This window comes from Nannobrachium achirus (genome assembly GCF_963921795.1).
Source record: "Nannobrachium achirus genome assembly, chromosome: 12".
NCBI classification, from domain to species: Eukaryota; Metazoa; Chordata; class Actinopteri; order Myctophiformes; family Myctophidae; genus Nannobrachium; species Nannobrachium achirus.
The window spans coordinates 33,236,478-33,255,388 of record NC_137832.1 but is presented as its reverse complement, the minus strand read 5'-3'; the positions used below and the strand labels follow the sequence as shown (position 1 = coordinate 33,255,388).

At 43.4% G+C, this 18,911-nt stretch overlaps 1 protein-coding gene across 3 annotated transcripts in view; it reads left to right on the top strand.

Moving 5' to 3' along the window:
- Positions 1 to 3,090: 3,090 nt before the first annotated feature.
- pcsk5b (proprotein convertase subtilisin/kexin type 5b) overlaps positions 3,091 to 18,911 on the top strand; it is a 77,632-nt gene continuing 61,811 nt past the window's right edge. For all 3 annotated transcript variants that reach the window (XM_080739581.1, XM_080739580.1, XM_080739579.1), the window contains exons 1-2: positions 3,091 to 3,687; positions 11,139 to 11,243. In XM_080739581.1, the coding sequence (XP_080595707.1) occupies positions 3,508 to 3,687; positions 11,139 to 11,243 (285 nt within the window). In that variant the 5' untranslated portion in view covers positions 3,091 to 3,507. The remainder of the gene's footprint in view (positions 3,688 to 11,138; positions 11,244 to 18,911) is intronic.

The following is an 18,911-nucleotide window of genomic DNA, read 5'->3' as shown; positions in this document are numbered from 1 at the left end:
AGAAGACTTTGTATGGGTCAACCCACAGCGTCAGCTCCAGAGGCAACAGACTGGACAGCTGTTTAATGGTAAGTCCACTTCGATTGGCAGCCTGGGCCAAGAGATATAGGGCATCTCTGGTTGATACGTATGCATCGGTAGGGGGAGCCCTTCAGGGTACTGTCAGGGTACCAGTGGTGCTGGTAGTGGGCGCTCATGAGTCCTGGAGACATTCCTGAAACACCTGAAGCTGAAGTTCATCAAGACCTTTAATTTTCAAAAGTGTCACTATGAAGGACGCTGCAGCAGTCACTTCATCAACCAGCTTGGTTCTGGAACTATGTCCTTGGTTCATATTGTGTAAAATAAGTTAGCAATAATCAAGCCTGCTGGAGCAATGAAATTCAACAACGCTTGTATAACTTCAGTGGACAGTAGCTGCGCCATCAGCAGCATTTTAATGGTTGCCACGTCACAATTAGATCATGCATTGTGATTGGCAGAGAGACCAGAGACACATTTTCAATATTTCCAAATATGACGCTAAACCAGTATAAGTACCTATAGCCATATCGACCTGTCGGCTTAACGGATTGTGTCACATGGCCCCCAGGCAAGTGTGGTTCCTGCCGTCAAACCATCCGATATGCCCATGTATGTGCATATATATGCCTATACATGGATGGCATATACAGTTCACATCAGGGATCTCCATATATGGGCATAAAAGGGACATAGACTGACAGCTAACAGAGATATCCATATATGAGCCCAAAAGGGTACAACGGGTACACTGACAAAGCCCCCGACACTATATGACTCAGATGCTATTGGTCGAGTCGGTGGTGCGACACATGAGGTGAGGGTGTTATTAGTGTGGTTGCCCAACAGGGCAACACACTATAGTACTAGTGCAGCTTTATTTCTAGATAAACTTTTAGCCAATGTGGAAGCAGCATTCTCGGTTTGTGCATAGTTTTACTGAGGTTAGGGTTATGATTAGGGTTAGAGTTAGGCACTCACTACACTGAGCACACACCCTTTGATACACTCAGACTGAAATACCTGCAGAAAACACTCTCCCATTGACTTGAATGGGAAAGTGTAAAAATACAGACTATATTGGCAACCACACTTTCTTTCTAGTTATGTATAACCCCCCCCCCCCCCCCCCCCCCCTCCCCATGTTGTATGTCCCTTATGTTATCGAATGTTACCTTTAGGCCTTCTGACTGAAATAAAAATCACACCCGTGTGAACTGAGCGGTGGTTCCCCCCCCCCCCCCCTTCCCCCCTGTGTGTGTGTGTGTGTGTGTGTGTGTGTGTGTGTGTGTGTGTGTGTGTGTGTTTGTGTGTGTGCCTGGTCTGGCCTGGCCTGAACAACAGCGCCCCTCCCTTAACATGTGTGGTCAGAAAAGGTTACTGCAGGCTACAGACAGACAGACAGACACGCAGACAGACAGACAGACCCACACACACGGCCACGTATAGGAGCGTTGTGACCACCGCTCAAAAAATAAGCTACTTCTTATCAATAACTTTTATACTGTTGGAGGTGCACCATTTGTAAGGAACATGCATTGTAAGATGAGCAGCACAGCTGCATATTTATGTGGGTTGCGTGCCCATGAAATAATTGCCAAATCTTCGCTGCAATGCCAAACAGCTTATTCTGCTGTTTCTCCGCCAGGTCAAAAGGCATGGCCGAGATTATCCGTCAGTGTACAGATAATCTCTGGCGCCACTGCACAAAATTGGCAGCGAAACTTCACACACACTCCCAGAGCAGAACCTCTGCCCCAAATGGCCACCAAGAGGCTCATTTGTGTAAAACAATTTTTTGGACTGTACTACAGATTTTGACCAAAAATCAGTACACTGTATCTCTATAGTCATTAAACGAAATGGGTCTTTCAGATTTTTTGAGCGGTGGTAAACCGCTCCTAAGAGTGGCTGTGCGTGTGTCTGTAGCCTTTTTCCTCAGCGTTTTGCCATAGTAAAATGTGTGTGTAGCATACCCTGTACTACTCAAATCCTAGTCTGAAGACGTTATGCAAGCACGACCACCGCTCACTTCACATTGGGTGTGATTTTTCATATTTGAATGGCTAAGATTAATTGGCTTCCAAAGTTTATAAGAGTGCTCCATTTTGAACAAAATGCCTCAAATCATGAACATAGAGTGTGATTTCCGTGAAACTTTGCACACACATTCCCACTTGTAGAGGAAGAAATGCCACCTGAATTTCTTCAAATCAGCCTCATGGTGGCGCTATAACAGGCTGATTTGTGTTTTTATTACTTCCACGATCAGTGTAAAATGTTGTAACTATGCACACTCCCTAGAGGCCAAGGAAAAACATTGGCCCTGCATTTTTCCACATCTGCCTTTGTGGAAAAAGGCACCCAAAGTGCCTTTTCACTTTTGGTTCAAAACTTTTGGTTCAAACGTCAAGGTTAAGAGCCTCTCTCAGAGCAGAGCCCACCCCTCTGGTCTCCCAGAATCAGTCCAAACCATGCAAATCGGTACACAATATCTCTACAGATCGCTCTGATATTTCATATTCCAGCCTAATTAGCTAATGGCTTCCAAAGATTGTTCAGTTTTGAACAAAATGCCTCAAATGATGAACGCAGAGTGAGATTTCAGTGAAATTTTGCACACACATTCCCACTAGGTTGAGGAACACCCTTTTCACATTGGCCTGTTATAGCGCCACCAGCAGGTCGACTTTTGCTAAACACATTTTTGGAACAAAATGCCTCAAATCATGAATGGTCAATGGAGCGTCAGATTGCCTAATAAAATAAGAAATAAAAGGAAAATAAGAACATAAAATAAAAAATCAGAAGCACTGGAATGAAGTCTTCTAGACATCGTAGCTTTTCTTTTTTTTGGTGGGAGAGAAATTTGATTTAATCGATGTTTCGGAAGGGGTCCACCTCAAAAACAGTACTATCCACATTACTTTCTGGGGTCGGCAGGCAGCAGCACTCCAACAAGTGTGTCTTTAAGACCCGGCGGAGCTCGGAGGGAAACCCCGCGGGTTTAGTTGTTTCTACTCTACCGAGTGTCGCTAGTTATTTGGGGGGAGGCGCTGTGTAGCCATTTCGCCACATGAAAGCCCGATGAGCGAACAACCAACATACGAGTTGTACTGGAGAACAGAAATACAGCTTTGGGCTCCGCACACAGACTTCCTCCGCCTCCTCCACCGTGGAAAGAACACAAACTAATCTAATGCACAACACGCGTGGATCATAGCAGAGCCGCGAGGAACGTGCGGACGCGGAGCTTTTTTTGAGGCATTCTTCTTTTCGGGCTCTGTTCCCTGCTGCTCCCCCCTCTTTTTCTCCCCTCTCTGTGCGTGTATGTGGAGGTTTAACGGGCAGTCGGGCTTCTATGAGAATCTTTCTCGTTTGAGAAAGAAGTGAAGTTTTTGGTTGTTTGCCCGGGCTGAGGAGGAGGAGAAGGAGGAGGAGGAGGGAGACGCGGGAGAAGAGTCGGGTGAAAAGTGGGGGAAGAAGATGGTCCTTTCTGCCGCTGTGAGCAGGGGCTTGCTGTGCGTCCTGGTCATCTATCTGGGGGTTGCGTCCCCGCCGTGCGACGCTCGGACTTACCTCAACCACTGGGCTGTGAGGATAGCCGGGGGACCGGAGCAAGCCGACCGGATAGCGGAAAAATATGGCTATAGGAATATGGGACAGGTAAGGATGTTAGTGGCATGAATCAAAGTAGTTTGTCTTTTTTTGTTTTGTTGTTTGTCTGTGTGTGTTCTTGTCTTGTGTGTATAATAACAGAAAAAACGCATAAAACTTCACTTGTTTGCACTAATGCAATTCAATTCGAATGAGCTTTATGGCGTGAGAAAACATACGACGTTTACAGTTTACATTGCCGAAGCAAGTGTCAAAATATAATATGTTGAAAATTGGTTGTACATGTAAGATATTTATGTACGGTCGGTATGTATTTATATATATACTGTATATGTAATAGTAGAACATAAATGTGGTTGCTGCATTGCAATTTGCGGCTAGGGTCGTTATGTACAGGGTATAAAGCTTTTTTGAACAAACGGCAGCATTTATTTTTTTCTCAATACGACTTAATACCTATACAAAAAACATTTAAAATGCGTTTAAAGGTAGCAGCTCTGATTATACTGTGTGTGCAGTAGGCCTAGATGTCACTCAATGGTTTGTAGTCCTTGGGGTGGTTGTATTCCATTCTCTAGCCTTCTTTTATTGCAACAGTTCACAAACTGTCATTACGACGGAGGTTCAAACGTCAAGGTTAAGAGCCTCTTTCAGAGCAGAGCCCACCCCTCTGGTCTCCCAGAACCAGTCCAAACGTGTGCAGCCACAGTGCCCTCTCTCTAGTCTAAATTATGTACCTTGATTCCTCTTAACACAGCCCTCTTGCGGCTTTTGTGTCCCCGTTCACAAACACGCGTGCATACGTACACAGAGCAGAGGCTGCCATGAACCGAGAGAGAGAGAGAGAGAGAGATGGGAGAAAAAAAGAACAATGAGACGGACTGGAAGCCGATGGCACAACAGGTGCCCCACGGCGGAACATGACAGTTTGCCGGACATGCAGAAAAAGCACCGGCTTTAATATTGTTAACCAATTTCGTGCATTTTGGTCATTTTTGACTGTTTTTTTTCATATTTTTTTGTCATGTATTACGCTGGTAGTGTGGGGTTTGTTTGAGTTTGAGACCAAAATAGTTTCGTATGCCCAGTCACCCATTTTTGAGTGTATTTGTCTTGTGATTTGTCTAATGTTTGTTATTGCAGTTTGAGGAAACCTTTATCCTGGTGGTTCAGCTTTGCTTCTATTCGAATACTGTTACACTACATTGTAATTACTATAAAGAAGAGGAATCCTTTATTCTCGTCTGTATCATGTAGTATGCTCCCATTAGCAGTCAGGTATGTTGCCTGTGCATGTCTTCGGGTTTGTTTGAAGCAATGTATCTCCCAGGCTGTTTAGTTGTTATTGTTTTTAAAGCTGTAGTGTAGGCTATACAATGAGGATGGTAGCTGGGATATTTCCTTGCTGTTTTCATGAACGGTGTTGGTCTGCCTGCCACAGAATTTTACCCAAACACAATATGGGCCCATCAACATACTTGCAAAAACAAGTTTAATAATAAAGCACTTGGACCAGAAGCAAGGAGTGAAACATGGTTGAGTCCAAATTCCCCAAAATGAACCCCAACTTTAATGTTGGGGACAGAAAGTGACATAGGCTATTTGTTTATGTGTGGAATTAATGTCATTTTATTCTTTAACAACAGAGGCTTGAGCAGGGAGAGGGATTCACAACGTGGTCTCTTAGCAACATCATAATTGAAATAATTTGCCCTTTGATGAGCCCCCCCCTCCCAACACACAAACACTATACATGGTGACCGAAATCGGCTGGTAGTTCAAGCCCACACTTGCTTGTGCTTTCTTGACTCTCAACGTGAAGACGGCATGGAATAGAAGGGGGCATTCTGACAGGTTGTTGTGGGGTAGCCTAGTCAACAGCTATTGAACCCCCTCCTCTCTCCAACCCACCCACACAGTATACTCCCCAGAGAGTAGGCCCTAATGGCCCTATTTACCCCCTTTCATTTACGGGAACTAATAGTAGTGCCCCTCAACCCCCCAATTGTAGCCCCCCTTAGGAATTTACCAAGAAGTGTAGTTTGCCCCCCGCCTCCAACCTCCACCCTTCGCCCTCATTTACATCTCAATAAGGAGTGTTCATTGGACTTTGACACCTCATAGACAAGAGGTTTGCTTTACTTCCTGGATTTGGGGTCAGCTGTGTAGGGTGATAACGACACACTCTAGTCTGCTAATGTGAACTCTGACCTCACCTCCCCATCCCTACAACCACCCTGCTTCCCACAGTAGTGATGAGGACCTTTTGTCTTTGTCCAAGGCTGACGGTTGACTGATGCAGAGCATTATCATTTAACTGGCCCATGTACTCTAAAATAGGGTCAGTGTGTGTCACAATGGTTAGTTGTGGAGCTTTTAACATTCACAAACCAAATGTATACATACTGCTAACCTAAACAACCTGTGTACAACAGAGGGTAGTTTTAGACCTGAAGGTCCACCTGACAAAAAAAAAACAATTACTGAAATGTGCATTTGCATATTGCGAGTTGAACATTTGTAATCTAAACAACAATACATTGTGAATATATTTTGTTTTGGCTAAATGTTTTCCAAGTTGCTTTGCATTTCTATTCATTTAGCATGTGATCAACTCTGCTTAAAGAATCAAATAAAGGGGAAGCAAATACACAAGGCAAGAAACTCTGCAACAGTGAGTGCTAAGACACAGCAACCTCTGGAGTGACATTATTCCATGGGTTACAAATGTAAGTGTAACCTCAGCAATGCAAGGATTTTCCCCCTTGAGTTTCAATTATAGGCCTTAAAAAGGCTTGCATGCCAAACTGCTGCATTACATATACTAGCCCTTACCCGTTCAAAGATATGAGCTCCGAAATGATGTGCAGTGTGTGGATTATGGGATGTGCACTGTGCACACAGTATATGAGGGATGGAAAGTAACTTTAACTGGTGCTTGCATGCTAATATGTAGGAGCATCAATGTAAGAAATACCCGTTCCATTTAACGGCTACAGAGATACTGTGTACCGATCTGCATGATTTTGGACAACATCTGTAACAGGGCCAGAACCCCCCCCCCCCCCCCCCCGCCCGCCCGCCCGCCCGCCTGCACACACCACACTCCTCCCCCCCCCCCCCCGTGTGTGTGTGTGTGTGTGTGTGTGTGTGTGTGTGTGTGTGTGTGTGTGTGTGTGTGTGTGTGTGTATGTGTGTGTGTGGGTTTGTGTGTGATTGTGCATGGCCTGAACAACAGCGCCCCTCCCTTAACATGTGTGGTCACAAAAGGTACTGTAGGCTAAATAGATATAGATACACCATAAAAATGCTAATATACAGCATACGATTTGTGAAAGTGACAAACGGGCTTCACAGTTCTGTCAGGTGTGTTCATATGCTGATGGTGATGCGATTTCAACAGGGCCAGAACCCCCCCGCCCGCCCGCCCGCCTGCACACACACACACTCCCCCCCCCCCCCCCGCGTGTGTGTGTGTGTGTGTGTGTGTGTGTGTGTGTGTGTGGGTTTGTGTGTGATTGTGCATGGCCTGAACAACAGCACCCCTCCCTTAACATGTGTGGTCACAAAAGGTACTGTAGGCTAAATAGATATAGAAACACCATAAAAATGCGAATATACAGCATACGATTTGTGAAAGTGACAAACGGGCTTCACAGTTATGTCAGGTGTGTTCATATGCTGATGGTGATGCGATTTCAGATCAATTGCTCCAGCCACCGAGGAGAAACGCTGGGACAGACAGACAGACAGACAGACAGACACTCACTCAGACATTCGCAAAATTATAGTATAGATATTTATATATAAGCTCTCTAAGCAGACACACTGGGAGAGGGGTGGTGGAAGTCGGAGAGGGGGGGATGGATAGATGGATGAATAAAGAAAGTTGGCATGAATTGAGAGAGGGCACAACACGTCTATCAGGTATTGTAATCGTCTTACAGAGGCCCTACCCAGAGTAAGACACTGGCTCAGACCTCAAACTGATTCTGAATCAGCTGATGAGTGCACAAACAGTTTTTCTTCTTTTTGGAATGGTGAAGCCGGCTCCCACCTTTCGACTTGGTGTGTCCTCCTGTCCCCGACCCTGTCCCGTGCAGCATGAACAGCTGCAATACCGCTGGGTGACCAGAAGTGGCACTGTTGTGCAACCTAGAGTCTAAACACATGCGCACACGCTGTAGCCTAGGCACACACACACACACAGTCTCTCTCTAACTTGCTCCCTCGCTTGCACGCGCGCACAGGGCCATTCACATGCGCGTGTAGACTCCCACACACTCCCCTTGTCTCTCTCCCATCTCACTCTCTCCCACGTGTTCACGAGGAGAGTCAGGAGAATTGTGTAAGTGTGAGTGAATCTGTCCTTAGTGTATCTCGAGAACGAATCGACCGATCAACCTCAAACATGCTGCAGAGGACCTGAGGGAGTGTGATGCCTTGGCGTCATGTCGGTCAGATAGGCCGTTGAATGGGTCTGTAGCTATGTCCGTAGCATACTCACGGACATAGAGAGTGTTACCAAATGCACCCCATAAACCCCCCCCACCCCACCCCCACAGAAAGGAATCAGCGTTACGTTCTACACACGCTCATCAATATATAGACTACATCGCTTCTCCACTCAGTGGCGGAAGAAAAAGTACTCAAATGTTGTTTTACTTAAGCGAAAGTATCAATACTGCAATGCAGATTTACTCTTTTACAAATAAACGTCTGATATTCAAAATGTACTTTGGCACTGTTACGCATTCTAGAGACGCACGCACACCCGCACACGGTATAGCTGCTCAAATGCACCGCTCAACTTCAAACTGATGGTTTGATTTTCTTTTGTTGATTGAGAAGATTTGGAATGGTTTACTGGAAGGTTGAGCATCTTAGGTGGTTCAACATGCCTTATTTAGCCTCACAATATTTTCAGCAAGGCCAGAATATGCCAACAATACTGTATATCACATGGCTGAATACGTAACTTTCCCAGTGTTCGGATTGAAGAATTTCTAAAATACCAAAATTCTATATGGAGATCCACATTAATATGTATTGTTTATTTCCCCCTGAGCACATTCCCGAGTAATGGATTGAATCTGTACTTTGTGTTGGACGATGCTTAAAATGCATAACTGGCAGCTTTTTTTATTGGCAGTGAAATGATTGATATATAGATTAACCTTAGGTGTACTCTTACTGCTGAGTTATGATTTATCCCTCACATATGCATATCACAGCTTAGTCATAAAAGTAACTCTTAACATAATAGAAAATTGGATTGTATGCTGTTGACTAAGGTTTAATGAGCACATATCTGCAGTGTGGGCTTTTGATTTAGTGAAGTTGTTACTTTAGCTGTAAAAACCAAGGCATTTGGGACTGTTTTAAAATATATATATTTTTGGGCTTTTCTGCCTTTTATTTTTATAGCCTGTTGAAGATAGACTGGAAATAGGGAGAGAGTAAAATCCCACTGTATTTGGGTGTTTTCGATTAAGGCTCGTCATTCTCTGCTGGCCTAAAATGTTGTGGTGGCTGTGTAAATACAGGAGCAAGCAGCTTATTGAACTCTAAGCACACTTGATAATCTGTTTGCATTGTGCTTCTATCTATGTCATTTAATGTGGTGAAATTCTTCCATGTTTCTGACCCTGTTGCTATGTTTGCATGTCTTTGTCATATAAAATCCCTGCCTGTTCATTTCAATGAACCTTGTTCACTCAGCGCATGCTTCCAGGAAGTACACCCTTCTTCCGGGGTTGGTAACCTTCTGATGTCAGATAGACTGCATATTGGTATCCTCTATGAGTCCTATGTCTCAAACTACAGTATCTCCATGAGAAGCCAGTGAGTTGAGCCCCTTGGTCAATCTATGAACTTTCTGTTGGATATGGGCCCAAGCGTTCAATACCATTGTTGGCCACTTGTCAACCTTTGCTTCAAACAGCCCTCCTGGTCATGGGGGCTTGGTGTTTCCCATATAGTAAAAACTAGAAGCTGGATGGATTTAGGCACCACAAATTGGTGCCCAAGTTGGTGCCCAAGTGCGAAAGATTTGAGCACCAAGCATGAGCACCAAGCATGTGCCCTATGGTTTCAGGCGATAGAAGCATGGCCTCTAGCAGTCATGGGGGCTTGGTCTTTCCACTTTTTCAAATCTCTTTGTTACACTTCTATTTATCTTCCCTCTTCCACATTGGTCTGCCTAGTTTTGTAGTTCATATACATCTCTGTTTCTGTGAAGTGTAAGTTATATTAAGTGTGACATGATGTTTTGCCCCCGTCCGTCCATCCGTCCTCGCACAGCTAATCGTAAAACACATTTGCATGTCCTCCCTGTGTCTCCTAGGGTAGGTACCCTAAAAAAAACATGCATTAATCTCCCCCATGCCCGCCTGACGGAGGGGAAAGGAACTGGTTGGAATAACGTGTGCCCAGGATCAATGAACGTCTCGAAAGGAAAAGTCACTTTTCTCTACCCTGCAATTCCAGTCTGCAGATTCGTTCATAAATAGCTTTTGTTTATGAGCTGATTCAGCCGGCTCCATTCACTGCCATGCATTTCATCCAACTTCCGGTGTGAGTTTGCCACAGAGTGCGACAAATCTGCCGGCTGGAATCGAGGGGTAGAGAAAATGACTTCATTAGTGTAATTTCGTTTCGTCTTGTTCCTAGCCCAGGATTACATTAGACAATTGACACAGGGTGACAAAAAATGGGTAAAAAAAGGTCAGACCTGTCTGATCTTTCATATTTCATCCTGATTGTCCAATATTTACTTCTACTACTTGGCCTGGTGGCGACCTGTGCTCGGAGGAGCACATTTGTCCAGTCTTTTTCATATTATCATTAATATGAAATTCAGGCCCTAGAACGATATTGACTGTGAGAAGTAGTAAAAGGTAAGAGAGGGGAAAAAAAGTCTAGATTAAGTGGATAGGGGAATGAATATACAGTAAGTCAACACAATGCCCCCAGAAGTTTGTCAAACCAATGCACACGTCCGTTTGTGTGTGGATGAAAGGTGATCTATTAGGGCCTGTGGCAGGGAGGCTTTGCTATGGATCAGTATTGTGCCACTGGACCTCTGGCAACCATAGTGGATTGGTCATCTGAGGGATTGTGTGGACTTGATCAATTATTAAAACTAATCACCATTCCACAGCTTGCTGTCTGTCTGCCAGAGTATCTTATATTTCCTTAATCTCTTAGCTACTCAAAATCTGTCTGTCATTTTGTCTGTTAACAAAAGATCTGCTTGTCTCTCCATGTGCCTTTTCTTTCTGTGTTTACCTGCATTTACCTGTCTGCCTGTACTTTCTGGATCTGTCAAAACATATTCACTTGAATTCTGTTGAGATGTATTATGTACAAATGACTGTTGAAAACAAAAAAAACAAAAAAACAAAAAAAAGAACACTCAGGATTTTCTGTGAAATGCTTCCTAGTGTGACAATGTGTCTTCAAGCATGGAAACACAACAGAGTGTCTGTGTGTTGCAGATTGGGGACCTGAAAGACCACTACCACTTCTTCCACAGTAGAACAATCAAGAGGTCCACTCTATCCAGCCGTGGTAGCCATAGTTTCATCTCCATGGAGCCCAAGGTAAGTTTGAAGTTATGTTTCTTAAACTGTGGGTTGGGCTTAGATAAGCTCCTTGTTCATCACCACCACATGAGAAGACAAATCATTTGAGTTTGTTGGACAAGTAAATGTTTCACCTTTTCTGTGATCCTCCTAGTAGCTTTGTGCTGTATGCAGACTATGGACCGCCGATACAATGGAGTGGAGGGGGCCAAGTGGGGTCTTATTTATTTGTCAAAAAATAAGAAAAAGAAATGACTCTGAAATGGCAAATCTTTATCTGGACAAGTGACTTTTGTGCCTGGACAAGTGAATGGGAAATTGACATACCGGTAATGTCAAGCCCTGCTACACTCTTTAACTCATTTCCTCAGACGATTAACTTGTTTCCCCCTAACTTGCTTTTTACTGTGTCCAGATCATAACCCTGATGAATAAATAGTGACAAGTGAGGCCCGGTGTTGTATGTTCTTCACAGACTGTGAATGTTAGGACAGGCAGTCGAGTGTTTGTCCTGAGGTAAACTGTCCCTCTCCATCCTATCGCCTCACTTCACCGCACGAGGTCATCAAAACCTACCTGCATTATTGATGGAGCTGGAACCTCACACCACATCTCCTAGTGACTGATCTTGTTTGATGATGCATACAGGACAAACACTGGGACACTGACTCTAGTGTGACTCTTTGAAATGAATTAACTAAAAGGGCAGGACCAGATTAAAGTATGAGCAGTTGAGCATTACTGCATGGCCAGGTTTGATGGCATGGAATGAAAAACAAACACAGCACAATGAAAAATACTAGTATCTGCAGCAGGTCAAAAAGGCTTGTCACTAGATGGCCACCCTAGAAAGGACAGAGATCCCACCGGATGCCCACAGTGGCTCAGGGGTAGAGTGGCCGCTTGCAAACTGGAAGGTTCCCAGTTCGATCCCGGGCTCCCCCAGAGTTGGTGTTGAAGTGTCCTTGAGAGAACCCCTAATTGCTCTCGATGAGCAGGTTGGTGCCTTGCATGGTTTCCTCCGTCATCGGTGTATGGATGTGTGTGAATGGGTGATTGTAATGCACAATCTTTGTAAAGCACCTTGGATAAAGGCACTATATAAATACACCTTTTATCATTTATGGTGTATTTAGGCTGGAATTGTGGCCTGGCATTTTTATAATAATATTTACACAGACACTTTTAGGGTCCAAACAATTGATGTGTGACTTCTTCTCAGTCTACCGAAAAGAGCAGATCTACAAGCTCACAACGCGGTGCGAGCAGACGCGGTGTGAACTTGTAGATTGGGTATTACGTGGTGTGAACTTGTAGATTGGGTATTTTTTGGTGCGTGACACAGTCGGACTCGTACTATTACTTATAAATTACACTTTTAAAGAGACGGTACACATTTAGTTTCTTCAAATATTATATCCAAAAGTAAAAAGGTTACTTGCCTTCTGTCTGTTAAAGTACTGTATTTGAAGGCCCTATTCAAATGTAGTGCAATGGATTTTTTGTTAAAGAAGAAATTATGGAAAAAAGAAATATGCATTTTCTGTTTATAAAAAAGAGACATGGAAATGTTAGCCTATAGTTTATATTATAAATATACTATTTATAGTATAGTTTTACAGTAGTTTTACAGTATATATATATATATATATATGTCACGTTTTTTTTTGCGTCTCAGAGAATTAGAGAAACGGAGCGCTTGCCGTGCCGCACAGGGCGGAACAAGCGGTCGCCACAACAACGTCCTCCAGGCGGAGCCACTCGATTGTCCACGACATTGCAAGCGGCGCGAAGGCCAGCGGACCTTGGTCCTGCTCTTCGCCCCCGAGCGCCGCAGGCGAAGAGCGGGCCAGGGCCGGCCGCGCGAGTTACGAAGCCGTGGTGAATGCAATCGTTATATTTATTTAAGCCCACGATAAACGCCCTGTCCAAGTGACTACAATGGAGCTAATGGCTAAGCTAGGCTAGGCTAGGCTAGGCTAGTAAATAAAGAAAGAGAGTCGCAAACGAGTGACGTCAGCGCCTTCACTATTGAATGGCTGCGTCGCCATCTGGTGGTGATTAGTGTGTGGTGAACTACAAAACGAGCGCTCTTACCGCAGTCTCCCTGAGTTACCCAGTTACCCTGTAACATATATATATATATATATATGCTTCAGAATTTCACGTCTTTCAACAAAATAATAGAAAATGCTCAATAGTGGGCTCGATAAAAGCCTGGCTCGATAAGCATGATCGATAAGGTGCTCATTATCAATAAAAATTAACATTAACAAGCTGCATCCCTAGTCTTAAAGAGTTGGTGGAATTGCCAAATGAAAGTCGGTGCATTGGTGTGTGAGGGAAGGGGGGAGGAGGTGTAGACATATTGACATGGCATCATCTTGATTAATGACTTGTTTCATATTTGGCTGTGTACAGTGTGTAGCTGAGTGTATTGAGTGCTGAGGTAGACGGGTTCCTATCAGTTAATAAACTGAAGTGCGGAATGCTTGATGAATGCCTTGCTTTGGTCTTTTCTTAAATCTTTTTTATAAACGAACTTCTCAAGTTTGCACCAATGTCAGTCTGTTGCTGAGTGACGGGTGAAAAGCCACAATCAATCATTAGCCACAACCATCGCTCCAAAAATGTGGTTGTTTGCAACTTTCTTGGAAAGTGGATTTCATTGCGATCCCATAATAAGGTTCACCCAACAACTGTGACCTGTTGTGGGTTTGCGCATGTGTTCAGTCAGTGCACCTGCCTATATTGCAACCATATGAGCCTAACATCTGTGTTGGTGTATTTGTCCCTGCTGCGGAAGGCATGTGTGAAGAATGCATTCCAATCCAGGATGTATGAGTGTGCGCCTGAATACGTGCATGCATTTGAATGTGTTGTGTGACTGCTGAGGAATGAAGATAAATTGATGTTATGCTTGCGTGTTTATTAGTTCATGCTGATTGTGGAAGGAAAGAATGTCAGGAGCCGACAAAAGTGGAAGTGAGGAGGACGAGAAGGCAGAAGGGAAGGAAAAGATACGAGTACTTGTCATCGACCCCTTGTGCTTGAAACCCACCAGGCGCACGAGCATAAGCGCACAGACACTGATTTTCTTCTGCTCCATGTTAATGAATGCAGCCGTTCTCACTGCCCGTGCACGGACGCACCAGTCGCGCACGTGTAGTTCTCAAGCGAGCATTCTCATTGGAATGCACTGACCAGACGTCCTGCTGTGGCCAGGTTCGGCGAGAACAGTCGCACACAAAACATACGCGCACAAAGAAGCGCGTGAGCGATGCTTTTTTTTGGTGGGTTCCCAGCGATACTCCTCTGTTTTCCTCTTTCCCTCCTGCACTGACTTCTGTTTCTGTGCTCTCCATTTGTTCTGTCTACCTGCTGTTTTTACTTTTCATCACCATATCCTCCTGTCTCTCATCAGTCTTCTTTGTAGTTGTCTTTCTCACTAGTTTTTTTGTTTCTCTCGTGCTTCTCCCTCCCTCTGTCTCTGTCTCTCTACCCCCCTCCTCTCTCTCTCGTTCTCAGACCAACAGTGCGGCCTGGTAGGCCTGTGTTTTGATGCCAGCTGGCATAAGGGACGAGAGAGAGGAGGAGGGGGTTAGAGGAGAGTGGTGCAGGTCAAAAAGAACTGAAGAGAGAAAGGGAGAAGAGCTGAAGGAAGCGAAAGACAAGACTACAAAATTGCACTCCTCGTCCTCGGAGCACAGATCTCTGCCAGGTCTGGATGCCTACCCAGGGCTCTGTTAGTTGTAGGGAGCAGCTGTCAGGACACGAGAAAGCTGTGGGGTTAAATACAGTTTGTGGGGTTCGTGGAGCCTCCTACAGTATGTGCAGAAGTGAGAGCGGTTCTGGAGGTACACTCCAAAGAGGCCCCTCAACATGCGATTCCAATTTAGATATGATTTAGCCGGGGAGCCAAAGGCCCTGAAAAAAGGTTATGGGACAGTTGATGGGACATATTCACTGTCCCATCAACTTCGCTATACAGGAAAAGACAATTATTAAAAAAAGAAAGAAATCTGCTTTAAGTAGCATGTGCGGGGTCAAACTAGGGGTTCTTCATGATTCTGAATCCATTGCAAGCATTTGTTTTGCATGAAAAACATTCCTGGGGCTAAAAATGGCCCCAGAAAACTGTGAAAAGTGATGACTCATCAAAAAAAGTGACAACTCATCACTTCACAGTTTTCTAGGGCCGTTTTTAGCCCACAGAATATTTTTCATGCAAAACAAATGTTTGCAATGGATTCAGAATCATGAAGAACCCCTAGTTTGACACCTCACATGCTACTTAAAGCAGATGTATTCTTTCTTTTTTAATATTTTTCTTTTCCTGTATAGTGAAGTCGATGGGACAGTGAATATACAAATGGCCATAACTTTTTTTTCTCGCAATGTTTCCGGCAGAGTAAGCCTCTCATTCTGTGTACCTTAATGGCCAAATGAATAGAAAAAACAAAAATAAAAAGTGTCATGACGTCACAGGTTAAACCCTTTTCTTTGAGCTTTTGGGCCTGTGGCTCCCCGACTAATTGGAGGTTGCATTGATGATAAACCTTGAGAAAGCAGTCAAGGAGAGGATGGCCTCTGTTGTCGGGCTTCCCTTACCCCCCGGCTCCACCGGGCGCGTCGAGCGTCAACTCTGGGAATGCTCCCATTTTAATCAATGAAGGGTGCTCCACTGCCGACGGCAACGTCAACGTCGCCGTCATTTTGGTAGAGCCCTAGACTTACCTGACACGACCGGGGCCGGGAGGCCAACCGGCGACCTTTTTTTTTCTTCCAGATACCGGACTGTCTATCCACTAAGGCTATGTAATGATCGCCCATAAAGGTATCGAGCCAGCCAGAATTCGAACCTAGAATTACATTTTCTGATCCGTAGTTGACACGTTAGCCATTGCACCATGAGCCTTATCTGGGGGACACAATCTGGCATATACCTTATGATGTTTTGCAACGGGGCTTTGTAATAATCCTGTGTGTGTATGAGAGTGAGTCAGAAGGGTGTAGCAGTGCCACAGGTGTGCCTACCATCCACTGTACTAGTTCAATACAACACTGATTACCGTTTTATTACACTAAACTATCTACCTTGCCACCTAACCTCGGGTTAAAGGTCACTTTCTCCTCAGGTTTGATGCTAGTGATTGACCTGGCCCACGTCGAATCCCTCCAGACATTATTTGATCCTAACTTTGTAAAAGCTTGTTTATACATTTCATATTTCTTAAATACTGTCAATGGGCCACATTAAAGGTTTATTTCTTGTAGCTTACCTTACATTACAGAACCTTCTCTTCAACCTAGAGCAGCTAAATGTGTTTCCACAAGTCCAATTTTATCTGTATAGTACATTTCATGCACAGAGAAATGCAATATTCTTCCTAGGAAAAGCATAAATAAAATGATCTATCAACAGAAACCTTATATCATATTTATTTTCATAAATGGATTTATTTTATACTATGTCACACACAGTCACACAAAAGTATTGACGACTACCTTTGCTACTCAGCTTTATAATTCTACTGATAGCTCAAACTTCAAGGCCATTTCCCTTGGCAACCATAAGCACTGCTTACAAACATGCATACACTATTCTATGCTGAATTGTTATAATAAAGGATGGTTAAATAATGTTGTCTGCCCTTGCATTATGAGCTCAGACATTTTTGAAGTGGAAAAAGTAAAAGGTTGCCATTAAGCTGATTTAAATTCACATAAACAAAGACATCAATGACACGGTTAAAAGAAACACATGAGTGTAGTTGCCTCTCCCTGCATAATTTCCCTTCCTGCTTAATTCCCCAGAGAGATACGAAGGAAGAAACAACTGTTAAACTCATCCAGGCATTTACTCAACTCAGTCACAGAAGCATGAGGATTCCAGGCTCGTTTGCTTACTTTTTAAACGCTTTTATACTTGTGGATATTTACCCAACCATGTGCGCTGTGCACGCTAAACCAGAATAACAGAGAGAGTTGGCTCTCTGTTATTCACCCACAGCTGAATTTTTAAAAGGATATGCTGAAAGGCTGAAAGGAGGAAAGGGAGATGCCAGGGTTGGCTAATGTTTATGATGGGTTGCAGACCTTTTTAATTGGTGGCACATGAACAGTATTTTTCTACCTACAAAATATGAGTACATTTGTAATCAAATCTTAATTTGTTTTAATTACTTTAGTGCCATGAACGCTACAATTCTTATAAATATTAATATATAAATATTCAAGATTTTTTTACTTGCATTAGATTTTTATCCAAGGTCATATGGATGGATGGTTCCAAAACAAACTAATCCGCTTTCATTCAAATAATATCCCTACAGAGTAGACTAAAGACTCATAATATCAAGGAAACAAAGTGGGATGAGTTGAAGAGCAGTCAAGGTCTTTACGGCAGTTCCCATGTGTGCTGGTATTTGGTGAAGTTGGTGAACCCTCTTTAGCTCAGTCGTGACTCGTTAGGATGTAGTATTTTAATCTGTCATCCGAAAAAACTGTTCGCACAGAAACCTTAAACTCTCTGTCTCCGGTGTACAAGACTATTATTTGTGAAATTTTGACAGAACGAAACTAAAGTCATCAAGCAGTGAGGAAGACTTTTGCAGTTCTCTCACTTCTTGAAAACAAATGGGGTCCATCCAATCCTGAGATCTTGTAAAGAGAGCAAGGAGAATGTCTGATTTCAGGGGGTTTCAGTGGCACTATTATATTTATTCAATCCAATTGATCCTGAAGAGAGGGTGGCAGTAGATAGACGCACACACACACACACACACACACACACACACACACACACACACACACACACACACACACACTCACAGAGTTTAGTATGCCATTCCAAATTGTGCCATCACATTGGAAATGTATGTATGCACTATAGGCAATGTTCTGATCTAATCCTCAGATGGGCTGTTCAGGGTCTAGCCTCAAAACACTGCGACATGGGCTTCAGACAATCTGATGGTTGTGAAGAACACAGGAAATCGGAAAACATGAGCCGAAATTTGATCCTGATGACGTGGTGGTCTGGACGTTTTAATGTATGTAATGATTAGATGTCAAACTGGTGAGTGCTTTATGTAGAATGAAAAAAATTGCACTAAATAAATACACAAAAGGTTTCTGTCTACTCCGTCAGGAATGTCATTACTTTACTTAAAGCACCCAATGACCACTTATAGTGACTTATTAATCACACTATAATGTATTGTAAAAGTAATTATGATACATTATAATATAATTCATTGCAACTATGACTATTATAATACACTATGATCCTTGCAAAAAATACATTTGTTTAGCAATCATGAAGTATTATAATACCTGAACTATTAAGTGTTATGATTGTTATAAAGCATTATGAGTTATTTAAGCGTGCATAAAGCTACAATTATACATTATTTTATGTTGATTACAATGAACCAGGGTTCATGGGATGTGTTACTCTCAGTTCTTTGTCATTTGTTTGAGAGTTAACAGTATAAAGTTTCAAGCTAAGCTACAAGACACGATAGGTGACGGAACACTGTGGCGTATCTGAACTGCACACAGTGGAAGAATACACAGCTTTGCTTCCTGTGTTAGTCCAAAGACTGCCATGGCCATCCTGCTGGTTAAGCCTTTGACCCTCTTTAAATTTGCTAGCTTTCAGTTCTTTGACTGCAGTTCAAG